The 20,378-nt window shown below is 38.8% G+C and overlaps 1 protein-coding gene across 5 annotated transcripts in view; it reads right to left on the minus strand.

Moving 5' to 3' along the window:
- Positions 1-20,378, minus strand: part of RABGAP1L (RAB GTPase activating protein 1 like) — a 758,983-nt gene that overhangs the window by 206,878 nt on the left and 531,727 nt on the right. For all 5 annotated transcript variants that reach the window (XM_035722282.1, XM_027611227.2, XM_027611226.2 and 2 more), the window contains one exon: positions 192-233. In XM_035722282.1, coding sequence (XP_035578175.1) covers positions 192-233 — 42 coding nt within the window. The remainder of the gene's footprint in view (positions 1-191; positions 234-20,378) is intronic.

The raw sequence follows: 20,378 nt of genomic DNA on the forward strand, positions 1-20,378 counted from the left end.
GGAAGGAGTGCTGTGATAGCAAAATTAAATAGATTATAAGAAAAGTAAAGAAACAAACTCCAAATAAACAAAAACAACAAAGGATGGGAGGAGATTCAGAGTTCCTCACGGAAGTCTTTGTGTTCAAGAATCTAGAATGAGTCAAAGGCTAATTTGAATTATGCCTAATTTAAAGATAAAAACAGACTTACCTTTAGGAGAGCCAAGGCTACATGAAAGATTATATTCAAACCCTGAAATAGAAAAAGAATCCAAATCAATACTGCCACATCTATCATTATTTTATTAAGTATTTTCCCATACATCTTTAATAAAATCCCTGGTTGCTTTCATCTTCACATACAGTAATAATTAAACCATGAGATTTTTTTTTGAAAGGTATTTTCCTTCTCTGAGAGGCTTACTGCAAATTTTTGATGCTACTTAATGTTCACATAAAATTGTTGTTTTTACAATAAATTATTTTCCCTCAATCCTTCAATAAATTATTCAATAAACTATTCTTCCTTCAATTTCTGGATTATCTTCATGAGTCTAAGGCTTGTGAAAGTCAAGTTTTTGATCAAGATGGCAGTGATGCAGAAGTCTAAAATTATTAATTGAAATTCCCAAGTCCCAGTATGTACATCTTGGTTAAATGGCCAGCAATAGGCAAAACAAAACAAAACAGTGCTGCTAATAACTGGGATAGATTGTGTGAGGGGAATTGGAAGCATCACACTGGATTCCCACTGCTGTTCTTTTGCTTTCAAGTAGTATCTGTACAACTAGAGGTGTAATTAGAGGCTGTGTGCCAGACTTCCTTTTCCTTTTTTTTCTCTCTGAAAACCAAAACGATACCTCTTTAGGAATAAACAAACAGCTTGTTAAGAAGATACACTGGAACTGAATTTTGAGCTCTGAGTTCAGCCCAGTGAATCTGAAGAGCTGTTGAGATGTTAAATTCAAAATATAGGAAATCTTAAATGCTCAAGATGACAGAATCAGAAACAAAGTTGCCATGAAATATGCTGTTTCCTTGCCATACAAGTCATCATACATGAGAAGATCTTTCAAGTATGAGTTGACATCTCCCATACGTCCAGGGTCTGTATATGTGCCCTCTCCATCTCAGTTACAAATACAGTCTATCTGCCTTTCCTTTTGGATACAGAGTTGTATTATGCAAAAAACTTCTAATAAACCATCTTTTTCCTGTCTCCAAAATCAGAAGTGAGGATTAAGACTAGGTACTTAGAGTGAATTCCTGTTAAAATTTGCTGATCTTTCACAGTCAACTACCTAAAATACGATCTAATGGTAGAAGGCATGAATGATAAACACAATATATTTGGTTGGAGGTTTGGGGTTTACTCAGTTAATTCTTTAAGAAACCAAAAGCAGCAGGAAGTATAACAAGGCCAAGAGACAAAACCAAATCAACACAATTCATCACCACACCATGCAACGAGTCTGGACTGGTTTTGATCACAATTTACCAGTTAGAAAAAAAAAAGATTATTGTAGATCAAAAAACTTGGGTTACAATTAAACAAAATTTTCTTTCCTTTTTTTTTTTTAAAGATTTTATTTTTAAGTAATCTCTACACTCAACGTGGGGCTCAAACCTACAACCCTGAGATCAAGAGTGGCAAGTTCCACTGACTGAGCGAGGCAGGTGCCCCCCAAATTTGCTTTCCTCATCCACTAGCTGCTGCCCAGTGCTGCCCAAACCTGCAGTCTAAACCTGCTGCCCTGCCCCACCCCCTTCCACCCCACATCACAGCTGCTTGGCAATGGTGAATTGTTACAACCTGAATGTTTATCAACCTGCCATTATGACTAAGTCCACAATGTCTCTGGATCTTGTTTTTCTAGTCACTGCTTAAAATGTAAGGCCCTCTAGTTTCCAATTCTCTAATCCTTATTATGCTCTGGTCCTTTCTCCTAAATCAGTCTTCCACCCCACTTCTCCCTCCCAAATCCCTTCAGGGTACGTGTTGGAAACTCCACTCCATGTTCAACTAACTCTGCTATATTCTCAATCTCTTTGCTCTCACGGGAATAGTGAAATTTCACTGGTTCTCATAACAACATCTATTGTGATTCCCATTTTTCAGAATGTGAACTTGACTAGCCTAAGGTCATATACGTATTTAGTAGAAGGCTAGGATCCTCCAAGCCTTTAATGTCTAGTTTAAGGGAATTTCCACCACTCAGTACTGGTGTAATATACATAGTAAGTGCTTATTTGAGGACGAAATGATTAAACTATACTAGCTATCCCAAAATTTATGAGATTTATTCTTTTCCCTATGGACCCAACTAGACCAATTTATAGAGTCATCATCAAATTACAGTAAGAAACCCTTTTCTTCAATTATCTCAAAGTCAGACTATTGAATAAGTGAGCTATGAAAAACACCAAGAACTTAAAAATTTAAAAAAAAATTAAAGACCTCTAAATAACCAAAATAGCTCTAACACCACAAAAATTATTCAAATTTTAATTTCATATGCACTTTGAATTACTTTGGTGATATGATTTTATAGTTTATAGATATCAAAAGTAGCAAAGTAAAAGACAAAGTGTGTGGTAGATGGGATTAGAGACAAATAGCCTATAGAGATAGTTGTCAGAATTAAAATATTAGATCTGACAGAAATAGAAGATAATACTTTTCTAAAAACTATAAAACATATAGTTGTCTGGGCCCATTTAGTGGGGCCAATAATCCTTCTATAGTTTACATTAGCTCATAATGATAATTCTGCAGTGTTAATGTTTCCAACATGTTCAAAATATTGGGCTTAAGAAGGAAGCACAGCATGTGTTATAAATAAAAAGTAGATAATTTTTAGTTTGGGAAGCTAAAGAGATACCTTTCGGTTATCAGAAACAATTTATATATGTAACCTCTTTAAACCATTTCAGAGTAATAAGGTATTGCTGCATCTGCTTACTGAAGCTCTGGACATTATCCATGAAAATAAAGAAAAGACTTCACAAGCCTTAAACTGAAACAGGAAAGTGTTGCCAGACTATGCAAACAAGATACTTCAGACCTCTAAGTTGCTGGAAATCAGGAAAAACTTGCTATTTTACCAAGTTCTTTATTTCACTAGAAAATGTATCCTGATTTCTTAAGAAGAGAGTAAAGAAGGCAACCTTAGATGGATATTTTCTTTGAAATAAGACTTATTCTCATTTTGAAATATAATTAGAGGTATCATTAAATTATGGAAACCTTCCATAGGCCAACATTTGATCAGTTTAAAAGTGCAGCACCACGCATAGGTTGGTTTTAAGAAGCCAATGTCAATGTCAGCTTCGGTCCTCAGCCTCTTAGCCAACAATGAAGTGAATTATTAGAACACTTCACTCTTCCAAGTTACCATGAACTAAATCCTCTATTGTTACTTTATTGTCCATCCATTCTTACGTGATCCAACCTTTGACTAACTGAATTGAAATATATTTATTGAAATACATTTTTTAAAGATTTATTTATTTGAGAGAGAGAGCCGTGCGAGCGAGGCCATAGGGGCAGAGGGGGAGGGAGAGATTCTTAAGCAGACTCCGCACTGTGTGGAGCCTGACACGGGGCTCGATCCCATGACCCTGAGATCATGACCTGAGCTGAAACCAAGAATCAGATGCTTAACCAACTGTGCCACCCAGGTGCCCCTGTTGAAATATATTTTAAAAAGAAAAAGGTGTCATACATTTTCAAGATGCCTCCCCTTTTCAGGAGTATGTAATCTGTAGCAATTTGTTGGGTACTGAGGGGTAAACAAGCGTTCCTAATAGGATTCAAAGAGTAAAACATTTGGAGAACGATTAAGAATAAAAACAATATACTGTTATGGCTACTTATTATTTATGGTACAAGGTCTAACTCCAAGTGCAAGATAATAAATAAGAGCCAACATCCACTGAATACTTTCTATGTGCCAAGAGCTGTAATCACAATGAAAATATGCCCTTATTTAATCCCACAATCCTAAATTCCATTTTAATTCCATCCAAATTAAGATTTAGTCAAAGTAAATTTCCCAAGGTGACATAGCTACTAAGTGGATTTTAAACTATGCAGTGCAATTCTAGAAGTCATTCTCTTAACCACCAAGTTAGAGAAGAGAGCCCAATGAAGAAGTGAATGAATGAATAAATCCCTTAGTTGGGGTTATTTAATGTGTCCTCTAATTCCTAAAGGACTAAAGTAATTCCTTCCATTTAAAGTAAAGTTTGAATGCAGAGGGTAGAAAGATAACAAATAGGTGACTTCTACCCAAACCAAATCTTATTATTTGCCCCATATCAAAAACACTCACAAAACGCAGCTGATTGCTTGCAGGATGTGAGGCCATACAAACTCAGCATGCTATGGCAAGAAAGGGTCACCACCTTCCTCCAGTGACAATAGACTGAGATCAGTCCTGTGTGCATGAAGAAGTGGCTCCTTAACTGATTGGGAAGCTGCCGTTTCAAAATTCAATCACAGCCTGGCAAAATCTTCACTTTGAAGAACACCTACAAGTAATTGCCCCAAATTAAATAATTGCTCCAAAGTGCAGATTGCTGTGTTCCCGGGTAGGCCAACAATCAAGCACCCACAATCCTGCACGAGGAAAGGCTGACAGCAGAGCACTCACTGAAACAAAGACACTGAACATTTGGCTCTGATGAGCAGGCAATTGTGGGCTCAGAGGGGGCTGACAGATTGTGTGAGAAGCTGTCAGGAACTACGCTGACAGCGCCGAGAGCAAATGCTGAAGAGGTAGTGCCAAACAGTGCCAAGTGCGCATCAGTGCCTGGGTCCTTAGGGATCAAAACAAAAGGGAAATAAATAGTATGTGGAAATGGAAATCCTAACAACAAGGCAGTGAGAAATGATCAAACCAGAACTGGCCAAGATAAATGGAGCAGTCCCACAGACAAACATAGCTAAAGCTAGAGGGAATGTGTGCTGCTCTTTCTGACCTGACCAACATGGCATCTACCATCCCAGGAAGGGGTAATGACTAAATGAAATAGCATATAAAAAGCATATCAAAGGAATTGAGCACTTGGTAAGTATTCAATAAATGCTAGCATATATTAGGTTTGCATATTTATTGCTTATCATACTCTTTTTTGGGGGGGAGGGGCAGAGGGAGAGGGAGAGAGGGAATCTCAAGCAGGCTCCACACCCAGTGCAGAGCCTGAGGAGGGCTCGATCTCACAATCATGAGCCAAAATCAAAAGTCCAATGCTTGGGGCACCTGGGTGGCTCAGTCGGTTGAGTGACTGGCTCTTGATTTCAGCTCAGGTCATGATCTCAGGGTCCTGGCATTGAGCCCCCTGCCAGGCTCCGTGCTCAGCGTGGAATATGCTTGAGGATTCTCTCTCTTCCTCTCCCTCTGCCCTTCTTCCCACTCATGCTCTCTCTTTCCCTCAAATAAATAAATAAAAAATGAAGTTTAAAAAATGGAAAAAAGAAAGGAGTCGGGTGCTTAACTGACTAAGCCACCCAGGCTTCCTTTTATATTTTTCACTTAATTCTCTCAATAACTTCATGGCATATGTGTCACTGCCACCATTTTAGAGATGAGGTAACTGAGGCCCAGAGACATCACTCTGTTAGTAAATGGGAAAGCCAGGTCTAGAACTGTCTGTCAGACAAAACAAACAAAAACAAAAACCAAAAAAAACAACTCCATAGCTTTTTCACTAATCCCACCTCTACTGCAATGAGACTTTGGTTAGCTATCTGTGATGAATTAAGGATGGTCATAATTCTTTGACACTTCTCCCACTCAGAGGTAGGATCTTTGTCCTCTCCTCTTGAATCTGGGCAGACTATGCTACTGCTTTGACCAATAGAAAACGGTAGAAGTGAAGTTATGCCCATATTCTGGGCCCAACCCTTAAGAGACAAGCTTCCATGCCCCATCTCCTAGAGTGCTCCCTCTGGAAGGCCAGCCACCATGTAAGTACAGTTATACTTAGACCCCATGCTCTAAGAAGTCAAACAGAAAGGAAATGCCCTGCAGGACAAGATGCCAACCAAAAGTAACACAGGCCAGGGGTCACCCAGGTGCCAGATATGTGAATGAAGTCATCTTGAAAGTGAATCCTCCACCCTCAGGTGCCCCAGTTGCGCCCATGTGGATCAGAGATAGACCACACAGCTGAATCCTTCTGAAATTCCTGACTTAGGAAATTGTGAATAAAATAAATGGCTGTTTTAATTTTTAAAAACCTTTCATTTTGAAATAATTTCAGATTTAGAAAAAAATTTGCAAAAGTAGGGCCAAGAATTTCTGCATACCTTTAACCTGGCTTCATCAAATGTTAACATCTTATATAACTACAGCACAACTATCAAAACCAAGAAAATAGTGCTCAAATTTGGTCAAATGTCCCACTAATGTCCTTTTCTGGTCCAGGATCCAATCCTGGATCACATATTACATTATGTTGTCACGTCTCCTTAGTCTTCTTTCATCTACAACAGATAGCAGATGAAAGGCCTTTGTCTAATGAACTTGATACTTTTGAGAAGTACAGGACAGTTATTTTGTAAAATGTCCCTCAATTTGATGTGTCTGATGTTTCCTTATGATTAAGCCTAGATTATGTATTCTCGGCACAATAACACAGAATCATTGTTGTGTCAGGGCATCCTATCAGGAGGCTGCATAGTATGTCTCACTCCAAAATCACTGTTTTAAAGCCGCTCAGGTTTCGTACAGCTTCTAATGCACATCAGGTAATCAGAACAGAATGAATCCCTTTGGGCTCCTCTTTGGGTAAGATAAATTTCTTACTTCTGTGATCTGAAAAATAATGCATTTTTCCATGGAAAGAAGATAGTGATAGATAATTACTATGCAAATATAAAGAAATACTGGCTGCTTTTAAACATTGAGGTCTAATTGCAAGCCTAGTGTAACACGTTAGCCAAAACGTATTTTACTTTATTCTCATTCTCATACTGTAAGCTCTTTAAAAATTCCATCTTTTAGGTTGACTAAATAATGGAGTTTGATGGAGTACTCAGCAAAATGATGTATTTTAGGTTTGGGTTTTGTTTCTGGATGCCCACTAGAGGTCAGGATTGCAGCACTGAAAACCAAGCAGAATCTTAAAAAATTTCAGGAGCTGTGCATATAAATTCATTTAGTTCCTAATGTTTTAAAACCCTTAAGGCTAAGTCCTCCCTTATGTCTACTACCCATTTACTAATATATATAAAATATAACAAAACTTGCACCATTCCAACCTTCCCTTCCCCCCAATTTTATTATGTTTTTCATTTTTATTATAGATACATTTGTTAGTTTTTTCATGAGTAGGAGTTCAAGAATGTGAAGAGACAGACATAACCTATGAATGCATCTATCTAGTTGCAGGTGGGTTTTTTTTTTTTAAATCTTTGCTTGACTTACATTTGTTTCTATAAGTGAAGTACTAAATAAAGGTATATCTACAAAGTCTGATTCCTTAATTATGAGTGGCCCTGGGAAAAATACTTAGTGGTTCATGAAAACTGAATTTAATAAACCTTTTAGAAACAAAGGAGACAGGGGCGCCTGGGTGGCTCAGTTGTTAAGTGTCTGCCTTCAGCTCAGGTCATGATCCCAGTGTCCTGGGATCGAGCCCCGCATTGGGCTCCCTGCTCCGAGGGAAGCCTGCTTCTCTCTCTCCCACTCCCCCTGCTTGTGTTCCTTCTCTCATTGTATCTCTCTCTGTCAAATAAATAAATAAAAATATTTTTAAAAAAGAAACAAAGGAGATACAATAAGAGAAATAAGTCAGATTCCAGGTTTTCACAAATATTTATCAAATCTGTGTGCCAGGCATTCTGAAGACTACCTAGTATATACAATCACTTGCATGTTTCCATGATGGGTAAGTCATTTCTCCACCGAGGGACTGCCAGACGAGGATTAGAGATAAAAATATAAGTAGGTAACACATTACCCCTGGCTAACAAAGGAGAGGTGTGACCTGGAAAGCACTTCATAGTTCCTATGAAGGTGCCTTATTGGTGATGAACATTGGCAATCACCCTTCTGTTCTCAATCCCCTTATGTCACAATAAGCCTTAGATTATACTGTCTTCCAGCTACAGTCGTCAGTCAATCACTCCAGGCTGTGGGGATGTTTTTGATGCCCTTCTTAAAGACAAAGACTTCTACCAATTCCTAATTACCAGCTTCTCTTGATCCTCCCTTTCCTCCAATCTCCTGCTAGAGTTTCTATTGACCTAATTCATCCAAAAGCCAGAAGGTATGGGAGCCTTGTTATTAGAGTTTTATACCTATACTCTTTTTAAATTTTTATTTATTTTTTAAAAATATTTATTTATTTATTTGAGAGAAAGAGAGAGAGAGAATGAGCAGGGGGTAGAGGGAGAGGGAGAAGCAGGCTCCCCACCATACCGGGAACCTGATGTGGGGCTCGATCCGAGGATCCCGGGATCATGACCTGACTCATAAGCTACCCAGGTGCCCCCTTATACTCTTTTTAAAAAATAATAAAAATGATCTTTAAAAATCCCCAAACACCTTAATCTAAATTCAACAAATATTTATAGAACACCAACTATGTGTTCAACATGGCATGGAGGGGTTCTGAAAAATTTAAATATATTTTTAAAAAATCAATACAATTGGGGAGGCAAGTCACATGCAAGGGTTAGAGAATAGAGCAGTATTCAGTTACAATGTGTCCAGTTATTTTGTTGGGACTCCTCAGGATTACACACCTGCAGAAAAATGCAACAGGCAATCAGAATGTTCAGGAATAACCTGAGTAAGAGCAGTGTGAAGTCTTCTTTGGAACTTGACCTAATTACAACTGATGACCTAAAACAAGATGACTATGACAACTAAGGTTTTCCCTTTGCAATGCTAAATCCAGGGACTTCATTGGCGGTACCCACTCCCCACAAACCCCACCCTTCTTAGTGATCTCAGAGCTGTGGGGAAATGAAAACTAGGTTCTTCTCAAGGAACTCCCCCATATTAGACCATGCCCTGAGTCTTTGGACCTTACTATATGTTTTCTCTCCTTACTTAGATATTCCTCTCTTTCTCTAGGTCTGAGTTTCGATGCTAATTCCTCTGAGAAGGTTTTCTTGGTGTTCCACGACTGTGTTAGGTACCCCTTATCAGGGCTCTTTAAAAGCACCCCAGACTCTCCGTATCACAGCACTCACCCACTGCTGTGTAACCAGTCTCTATTTACCGGTCTCTACTTCCCTGTAAGTTACATGACGGCAGAACCCTGCCTGTGTCTTTACCGGTGTATTTCCATCACTCAGGACACTACCTGCAACAGAGTAGGTGCTCAATATTAGTTGAATGAATAGATGAAATGAATAGGATTGTTGGGATCAAGGAAACAGAGCTTTAATGAGAATGAAAAACCATGAAATGATGGGGTGCCTGGGTGGCTCAGTCGGTTAAGCGTCTGACTCTTGGTTTCGGCTTAGGTTATGATCTCAGGGTCCTGGGATGGAGCCCTGCATCGGGCTCTGTGCTCAGTGGGGAGTCTGCTTGAGATTCTCTCTCTCCTTCTCCCTCTGTCCTTTCTCCCCATTCTCTCTCCAATAAATAAATCTTTAAAAAAAATCATGAAATGTTCCTCAAACCAGTTTTTTCTATAATTTCTTGATATAAACTGCATACTTTTTTTGGTTGTTAAGCCTCATTTTCAGGTTATTTGGAGAAATACACAAATTATGTTCAGTTCTTTCTTAAATATGAACAGTGAGCTCCTGAACAGTAACATTAAAATTCAGACATGTTATCTTTCATCTTCTTCTATCCCAGGCTGAAAATGGGGGTAAAATGCATCAGGGTGATGTGCTCAGGAAAAGAAAACCAATCACACATTTATCACTGTCTTTGGAGATAAGCAGAAGCTGATATTTTAAGCACTCCCAAAGCCGAATCATGGGGGAGAAAACCCAAAAACAACTCAAGAACTTGCAGTCAAAAACATAGTTGAGAGGATTTAAAAGCCTCAACATATTGTATGCAATTTGCTTGGTGATGAGTCAGTGAAAGGCAGCAATTAGACTAACACACCAGGGAATGCTCTGGGTCATCAACTCTTACCCCATCCAAGGATTAAGTCCTGAGGTTTGTGTCAGGTGGGGAACCATTAATGAGTGTATTCATCTTTGGTAGCCCTTTCTCTTTCTTCTGTCGCCACTCAGTAGATGGGTAAAGGTTAGTGAAGCTTAAACACTAAGGACAACAGGAGCAAAAGTAATACAGGAGGAAAGCACTGTAAGAGAGTTGGTTTTTTGTTCTGTTTTGTTTTAGAGAGGGAGGAGGATGTGGGGCAAAGGGAGAGGGAGAGAGTCTCAAGCAGGTTCTGCACTCAGCACAGAGCCTGACATGGGGCTCAATCTCACAACCCTGAGATCATGACCTGAACCGAAATCAAGAGTTGGACGCTTAACCAACTGAGCCAGCCAGGAGCCCCTGAAAGAGAGTTTAAAAAGTTAAATCAGGTAAACAGCTCCACAGTTGCCTGCCATGTCTCTCTGAAGGTATGAGAAGGATGTCACTAATTTTAGAAACTCACAACTTTTTGGTTAATCACCAGATGGGATTTTTTCTTTTTCTCCACCTCCTGCCCCCTGCCACTTAGAGCCACTAGCAGCCTGGTCTGAATAAAAAATGCAGTGGAAACTTTAAGAATTAGGATGATTTATGCTGAAGACAGCCAAGGAGCCCCCGCTTCTTTCTGTCTCAGAGGTAGGTGTAGCCTCTTTCTGCCAAGAGCTACATGGGACTTAGCACCAACTAGCCAGACCATTTCACAGGTAGCCATACATGGTAAATCTTAACTGCAACCGTCTTTATAGCACTTCATTGCAAAGAACTCCTGAGCACACTGTGTAATTCAACCGTCACAATATCTGTCAGGTATAGAAGTTGATTATCAATACCTCCATTTTACAAAAAACCCTCAAATATGCTGGGTGATTTATCTGAATTCACAGCATTCGGACTGGAATGACAAGTTTCCTGATTTTAATCCAGTTCTTTTACCATTGGCTGAGTAGTTCACAACTGTGGCTATTTATTAGAATCACCTGGGGTGCTTTTATAACACGATGATGCAGGAGTTCCACCTCAGATCAAATAAATAAAAATTTCTCAGGGGTCCAGCCTGGCCGCTTGTATTTTTCAAAACTCCCCAGGAGTCTCTAATACAGATCCAGACTGAGAACTGAGAATTACCTAAAGTTTGCAATCCAACTGCACATTAGAATGACCTAGGAAGTTCTGATAATACCTCAAAGTCTAATTTAATTGGTCTGGGTGGGGCCAGGTAATTATAATATGCAGCCAAGTGTGAGAATCACTGTACAATGCCTCTAACAAATGCATCTTAAAATTCTTTAACTTAAAGTCCTCTTACAGGCCAAGATGTCCATCGACAGATGAGTGGATAAAGAAGATGTGGTATATATATATATATACAATGGAATATTATGCAGCCATCAAAAGGAATGAAATCTTGCCATTTGCAATGATGTGGATGGAACTGGAAGGTATTATGCTGAGCGAAATAAGTCAATCAGAGAAAGACATGTATCATATGATCTCACTGATATGAGGAATTCTTTTTTTTTAAAGATTTTATTTATTTATTTGAGAGAGAGAGAGAGAAACAGCACGAGAGGGGAGAAGGTCAGAGGGAGAAGCAGGCTCCCCACTGAGCCAGGAGCCCGATGTGGGACTCGATCCCAGGACTCCGGGATCATGACCTGAACCGAAGGCAGTCGCTTAACCAACTGAGCCACCCAGGCGCCCTGATATGAGGAATTCTTAATCTCAGGAAACAAAATGAGGGTTGCTGGAGTGGTGGGGGTGGGAGGGATGGGGTGGCTGGGTGACAGACATTGGAGAGGGTATGTGCTATGGTGAGTGCTGTGAATTATGTAAGACTGTTGAATCACAGATCTGTACCTCTGAAACAAATAATACATTATATGTCAAAAAAAAAAAAAGAAGAAGATAGCAGGAGGGGAAGAATGAAGGGGAGGGGAAGGGGGTGGGGAGACGGGTTAGCCTCGTGATGGGTATTAAAGAGAGCACGTAGTGCATGGAGCACTGGGTGTTATACACAAACAATGAATCAGGGAACACTACATCAAAAACTAATGATGTAATGTATGGTGATTAACATAACATAATAAAAAAAAGTCCTCTTACAGATATCTCATAATATTTAAAATGTTTCTAAAGGTCACCGATGCCAAGGTTTTAAAGTCAAACATCAAAACTAAATGTCATTAAAAATAATGTGAATTATGCTGTAATTGTATGCTCAATTAACTAAAAGTTATGGAATCTAGCTGAAAATATGATGATGATAATAGTAAAAGTGACTAATATGTTTTTAAGAAGTAAGACTGGTATTGTGCTCAGTTTCATCTTTTTAGAAACTGTGGTCAGACAAATGAAGATGTTAAAGAATCTCTCTGGAATCTATTAATGCTGATCATACATTATTTTTTAAAAAAAAAGTAGACCACATTCAATTCTCTAATGAATACTCCTTTCAAGTGTATTCATATAGGTCATAATCTACCAAGAAAAGATAGTTGATGTTTCTCTACAGTAGTAAATCAATATATCATATTTTATGTGAGTTATGCATAAAATTTTGGCAAGTACTTGAAATTATATTATATTTATGAATTAAAAAATGAATACATAATGATGCAATCAGATAAAATGATAGCTAAAAGCATAAAAGTTGGGATGTACTGCAGGCTAGTCTATTTACCCCCATCAGATCATTTGTCAGCAGAAATAGAGTGGTCTCTTGGAAAGTTGTTGAAAATATGTTACTTGTATCAAACTTCACCAATGTCTTCAGGGATTTATGTCTGTATGTATATGTGTATATATTTGTATACAGCTGGTATTCTATTTTAAAAGGAAACCATAAAATTGGCTATTTAAAAATCTACAGGAAATACAAGGAAATGAGTTAAGCTTTATAAAAATGTAAAGAGCTGAAAGTGATAAAATTTGGCAGATTAAAGATGAGAAAAGAACAGCTATTATAATGAAAGCTAAGCAACAGAATATCAAGTTAGCAGATTAATTTTATGAAACAGGTCATAAAAGAGATTTCAGAGAAAACAAGCTATCAATAATATTTCCTTAAATAATTTCACTGAAAATCAGTATTTGCTCATCAATTACAAATGTGTCCTCAAATTTTAACATAAATACATATTACCTGCTTGACCAGAAATCACATTCCTTACAAGAAGCGACAATATACATGCTTTCAAAAATAGTAATAATTTTAACAGCAATCTGAAAATTTAATCCTTAAACAAAAAACATTTATAAAACAGAAACGACAAATTTTTTAAGTGTAACAAAATATTCTCGTGAGCAATTAATTTTCCTTGAATACTAAAAACAGTTGTAAATTGAAAAAAGTCCTATTTTCTATAGCTTTATAATGTGTCTACACAGCATTTTTGCACAGCAATCACAATAACTTAGAATATACTTTTCTTACTTTCACTTTTCTATTCACATATCAGGGATATGTAAAATCTACAACTCTGACCAGGGAGTCATCACAATTACCCACTTTTTTAGAAAGCAGAAAGAACATGAGTTTCCAGTCTATTTTTTCTTTTTTAAAGATTTTATTTATTTTAGCAAGACAGAAGCACACACATGCGCATCCTCAAGTGGGGGGAGGGGCAGAGGGAGCAGGGGAGAGAGAGAGAGAGAGAATCCCAAGCCAACTCCCTGCTGAGCTGAGCGAGGAGCCCCATCTCACAACCCTGAGATCATGACCTGAGGGGAAATCAAGAGTCAGGTTCAACCAACTGAGCTACCCAGGTATCCTTCCAGTCTATTCTCTTTCTTTCTTTTTTTTTTTTTTTAAGATTTTATTTATTTATTTGACAGAGAGAGACACAGCGAGAGAGGGAACACAAGCAGGGGGAGTGGGAGAGGGAGAAGCAGGCTTCCCGCGGAGCAGGGAGCCTGATGTGGGACTCGATGCCAGAACCCTGGGATCATGACCTGAGCCGAAGGCAGATGCCTAACGACTGAGCCACCCAGGTGCCCCCCTCCAGTCTATTTTCAGGAAAGTACTATTATTTACGTAGTAAACCATCTTGTGTTAGCAACGAGCTATCATGGAACAAAATACCCAGGACTTCAGGTACATGAAGTACATTTAGTCTTTTGACTGCTTTAGAATATAATTCAGCTCACTCAAAATATGTTAAGCTGTAAAACGGATGGGAGAGCTTGTTCCTTTATTAGGAGCTGACCAAGAAAAAGTATCCACCTAAAGCAGGCAGATAATTAAATCACTCATTAATGAAAGCTCTCTTCCAAGAAATCCTGGCCTCACATCACGAAATTATACTGGAAATCACAATGCTACCTCCCATAGTGAGGAGGAGATGTCCTCACTTAAGATGGAAGAATTAGTTCAGCTAATTTGGTCTGAGATCTACTAAATGACAAAACAAAAAACCCAAGTTAAAAGTGAGAGCTATGACAAAGCAAAGAGACCTAATTAACACAGGACACTGTAGCAACAGGAATATAGAAGTTGCTGCAAATATTCTATAATTCTAAGGAAAAATTCTAGAAGTCCTGGGAAATTCATTCCCATTTAAACATAGTAAATTAAGCCTACTATTAAACAATCTGGAAATTCACTGTAGAAATTCATTAATAATATAAACCCAAAAGTTTCAGAGTGGGGTTAAAATATCTGTAGCACAGTTCTATTTCTGCTACTGACTGGCTTAGGTAAATGTCTCAACCTCCGGGGAGTAAATTCCTAAGTAATAAAACAGCATCAGTTAAGAATAAGGAAGAGGGGTTTGATAAAAGCTCACTTCCTGTGTCTTATTCTGGAAGATTCTGATTCAGCAAGTCCAGGATGGGCATGAATATCTATTATATATTTTAGCACCCTCCAACTCATTCCATTGCAGTTGCTGGGGGTGTAAGTCACTGGTAAAATGTCTTTGTGATTATTTCCTGAAGGCTTCCTGTTTCTCTAATTGGGACTTAATTTCCCATGCTCCTTGCATCAAGGACCCCATTTCCTTCCTTTAGATGCTCAAATGACCAGGAAAGAAGTTCAGCTTGAGGTAATCACCTCCTGAAACTCTGTGATTAAGGGTCTCCTGACTCCCATTTCCCTCAAAGGAGATATACTAATGTCCATTTATGTTCTAACCATTCTCTATCTACATTTCTTCTAAGATTATTGCTACCCCATCCCTCCCACCCCCCACCACTCCAGCAACCCTCAGTTTGTTTCCTGAGATTAAGGGATGAGGTGGCTGGGTGATAGACATTGGGGAGGGTATGGGCTATGATGAGCGCTGTGAATTGTGTAAGACTGTTGAATCACAGATCTGTACCTCTGAAACAAGTAATACATTATATGTTAAAAAAAAGAAGAAGATAGCAGGAGGGGAAGAATGAAGGGGAGGAAATTGGAGGGGGAGATGAACCATGAGAGACGATGGACTCTGAAAAACAAACTGAGGGTTCTAGAGGGGAGGGGTGTGGGGGGATGGGTTAGCCTGGTGATGGGTATTAAAGAGGGCACGTTCTGCATGGAGCACTGGGTGTTATATGCAAACAATGAACCATGGAACACTACATCAAAAACTAATGATGTAATGTATGGTGATTAACATGACATAAAAAAAGGATTATTGCTACGTTCACTTCATGGTACTTAGTTGTTTATGCATATTCATTTTCCCCACGAGATGGGAAACCCTTCCCCAGGCCAGGGACCACGTTTTACGGCTCTTGATAACTTCACAGCCAATCTAGAGCTGGGCATATTATAAGCACTTAATAATTTTTTATTAATTTAGTTGAGTTGATCCTATTATCTAAGTGACTGGAAATTGGGAAGCTTTCTATCCAAGGGAGGATGATCCATGCTTGATGTTTTTTTAATTTTTATTTTTTTAAAGATTTTATTTATTTATTTGACAGCTAGAGTCCTAGTGAGAGAGGGAACACAAGCAGAGGGAGTGGAAGAGGGAGAAGCAGGCTTTTCGCTGAGCAGGGAGCCCGATGTGGGGCTCGATCCCAGGACCCAGGGACCATGACCTGAGCCAAAGGCAGATGCTTAACGACTGAGCCACCCAGGCGCCCCCATGCTTGATGTTTATAAATGAAATGAGAAGGGCTATAAAAGAACAAAATATTACTTTTCCAAATTAAATGAACTTTCTTTCTTCCCGCTTTTTAAAAAAAAGACTAAAAAGCATATATGATCCAAAGTCATCTGAAGAATTAGTATGAAAGGTACAAGAATTTAAAAGCATACAAGAATTTTAAAGCATACAAAAAAGCTACAATAATTCTACTTAATTGAACAGCATGAACAGATGTCAACCATGATTGGTTTCTAGCATAGGTTGACCTATTGTGTAAAGAGAGGTCTTGGCATGTGTCCTCAGTTGCAAAGAAGGAGTTCTACAATCCAATAGTCAAAAGGCTGAGCATAAAGATAGCTTTGATATTAGTTCATCTCATCTTGTGCCTCATTTATAATAAATGACATTTGACTTTCTCCTGAGACCAAGGTTTTGTTTCCTAATTGAGTTCTGGTTCTGAATTCTTACCTTTGTCTAAGTTGCTGTCCTGAGAGCCTGCTCAATTCTCTAGGCTTTTTTAAGACAGGGGTTTTTTTTTTGTTTTTTTTTTTTACTGTTTACTGTCTTATTTTACTGTTGCCAGTACCCTGTTTAGAAATAAGATCCTGCTTCCAAATTCTATCCTTCTGGCTGGAGCTTGAAAGCTTTACTGGACCTACCTTGCATTCTCAGTACTACCATCTTCTGAGATCCCGAGAGTCATGCTTGGTGTTCCAGCTAGGAGCTACTGCTTCTTTCCATATACTAACATTTACTACTGAAGGTCAACACCTGTACTAGGAGATACAAAGATAAACCACAGTCCTGCCCTTGAACATTACATGCTCTAAACACATGAAAAGATTCTTCTACCTGACTGGCCACTACTTTGAAGTCCCCCTTTGCAGGATTCTCCATATTTTGTCTAATGTTGGGTGTCACAGCATTCAGTCTTTGATCCTCCTCTATTGAGTCTCCCTTTCTAGGTGACCCCATCAAGTCCTGTGACTTTAAATACATACTACATGTTGATCACTCCCAAATCAACATCTTCAGCCTCACTATCTCGTTTGAACTCCAGACTCATATATCCCACTACCTCAAGATCAGATGTCCATACAAGAATTTCAGCCATGTCTAAATCTGAACTCTTTATTTTCCCCACAAACCTGCTCTTCCTCCAATCTTTGCCACCTCAGTTAACATGGAAACTTCATTCTTCTAGTTGCTCAAGCAAAAAGTCTTAGAGGCATCTTCTTCCGCACAATCCACGACCAATCCACCAGCAGAAATCTTGTAGGATATACTTGCAAAATATATCCAAAACTCCACAATTTCTTATCATCTCTACCCTAGCCCAAGCCACCATCACCTGGCTTAATACAATAGCTTCCTGGTCTTCCTACTCCTACCTCTTGGACTTCCATGATCTGTTCTCCACACAGCATCCAGTGTGACCCCTCAAATCATTTCTTTGCTCATTCTTGTTTTTTTTTCTTCTTTTAACTAAATAGCTTCATGAGGTCATAAACCTGGACTAATTTCCCCACTGTCTAGAACAGCGTTTGGCACATAGTAATGCTAAATAGTTGTCAAGTGAATGAAAATGCAACAGAAGAGGTATGTACACGGCAAAGGGGGAGCCCCAAAGTAGAAAGATTGGTCCTTCTTGGGTAAGCTGGGGAAGGCGTCACAAAGCAGTGGATGATTGAACAAGATTTTGAAGAATAAACACAAAATGGTCACGTTAAAGTGTTGAGAGGAAAGCTGTGCAAACCAACAGCCTGGCATCTGTAAAGGCAGAGAGCAGGAAAGAAGCGTGGTGTGCTTGGGAGCAGCAAGTGATCTGGAGGGGCTGAGGCAGAAAGTGCATGTGAGCAAGGACAAGGACTGAAGCTGGAGGAGGTTTTCTTTGACTCTTGCAACTATGGGTATCTTGGTCCACACTATTATCAGTTCTAGAGATACCTGGGCAGCAAAAATACACAGAAGGCAGAGGAGGGTGTGTGTGTGTGTGGCGGGGGGCGGGGGGGGGGGTAATGAGACAGATTCGAGACAGCTTTCCTAGGTCTGAATTGACCTTCCACCTCCTATTAACTGTATGACTCACAGCAATTACTTAAACTCTCTCTGCCTCGGTTTCTTCATAAACAGCACCTCCCTCACAAGGTTTGAGATTGAGTTAGTATATGCAAAGCACTCACAAAAAATGCCAGGTATACACATAAGCACTCTATGTCTAAGCACATTATTACGGCAAAGTCCTCAAAACTGAACTTCCTAGAAGTTTTATAAGGAACTTTAGTTATTCAAGATCTCAAGAAATTTGCTACATATTTTGATAAAAGTTGACCTATATATTTCTTCTCTAAGTTCTCAAAAAAATTCTTTTTTCTAATCAACCTGATCATATCAAAGACAAGGAAAAACTGAGGTCACAGAAAATGGAAGTAGCTAGTACTTGAGGAAAAAAAAAAACCCAAAGGATTAATAACCTTTAAAAGCTGATAGAGAAAAGGTTTCTGCTTCTAGAAAATGATGGAAGCTGACTAATTTCGTCTTTGGCATTTGTTCCTTAATTGTTAGCTGGAGTTTTAAAAAGTTACTTCAAAAAAACAGAGCTTAGTTGTGCTAATGTAGGAAGTTTGCTATGGACAGGCCACCTTGCCTCTCTACCAGTCACATCAGACAGATTTGTGCAGATCCCTGAGCTAGACAGGATCTCTGGAGGTGCATCCACTCAGGCCTGGAGATGTCAAATCCCAGCCACAGGAAACAGAACTGATAATAACCAGAGAATCTGAGGAAGATAACCAGGAAGGCAAATATTCCTCCTGTTCCAATGTTTACTGGCTTCATTGTGTGGATCTGCCTTACATCTAACTGCTGTTCCTTCTGCTATAGTATAAACTCACTTCCTTTTGTTCTATCCTCAAAGGAAATGGGGAACACCTGGTCACAATTTTTCCATGTCATCGAAGATACTTTTGAAGGTACCCTTTCCAAGGTTAAATAGTCTTAATTTCTTTAATCTATCTCATTTTTACTAATTATAAGTTCTTTTGTTGTTCACCTATGAATTCTTTTCGAGGCCTTCATAAATCTCCTAATACAAAATAAAACTAGATAGTATGCTGAAGAATTGGGAATTACCTTATCCTCAGAGCATTAAATTTAATCCCTCATCCTAAACTGCCTACTCCCTCTTTGGGCTTAAGTAAGCCATGGGTCTAACAACCTTTCCTGTCTTACTTATACAAGTCCTCTTCTTTCATTTTTTTTTAAGGTTTTTATTTATTTAAGTAATCTCAACACCCAGTGTAGGGCTCCAACTCACAACCCCCAAGGTCAAGAGCGGCATGCTCTTCCAACTGAGCCAGCCAGGCGCCCCAGTCCTCTTCTTTTAAATAAGGGCTATTGGCTTGAACTACCTGTTGGGCAATTTCCAAGTGTAACAATCCATGATTTTTATGATTTAAATATAATAGAAATACTTGATTTTTCTGGTTTCAAATTAAGAACGGACTGGATAGATTCATAGAGACATGGCTACCTTTAAGTTCTAGTCCACCAGAAGGTGTAACAAGGAAGACACTGACATTACCATGGCAGACTCTGGAAACCAAGGCTTGTTTACAGAATGTGCACACAGAACCTAGCCTTTTTAAGACTGGAGGAGTTTCCTGGCATCTTGCAAACTTAAAGGAGGGTGAGCTTATGACTAAAGGTAAAGATGGATGCCAAGAATGGTATGGAAAAGAAAATTCTCAAGTTGAAGAGCTAGGGTATAGAGGTTTTTGTTTTGTTTTGCTTTGTTTTCTGGATTGGAAAAAAATATTTGTCAAAAAGCATTCTCATCTATTTTTCACAAATGTTGACAAATTTGGAAAATTAAAAATCTTGAAAAAGTTACCAAAGTAGAAATTCCTTCTCTAGACACCTTAAACAACAGGACAAACATTAATTTTAGAGGGATATCTAAGTGTCTGCAAACAGAATGACAGAGAAACCTGTCTATATAATTCCTAGTGGCCCTCATGAGCTTTTAATAGTTTCACGGTAATATTTCTGAGGACAGTGAGCTACACTAGGTAAAGAAGGACGTCCTTAGGGCTACCTCAGGGAAGGTAGGCAAGAAGGGCAGTGTTGTTCTTTCACTTAAGATTGAATTTGGAAAAGGGGTTCTGTCCATTAAATTTCTCTCTAGGCCATAATTTT

The sequence above is a fragment of the Zalophus californianus genome, chromosome 10 (assembly GCF_009762305.2).
Source record: "Zalophus californianus isolate mZalCal1 chromosome 10, mZalCal1.pri.v2, whole genome shotgun sequence".
NCBI lineage: Eukaryota > Metazoa > Chordata > Mammalia > Carnivora > Otariidae > Zalophus > Zalophus californianus.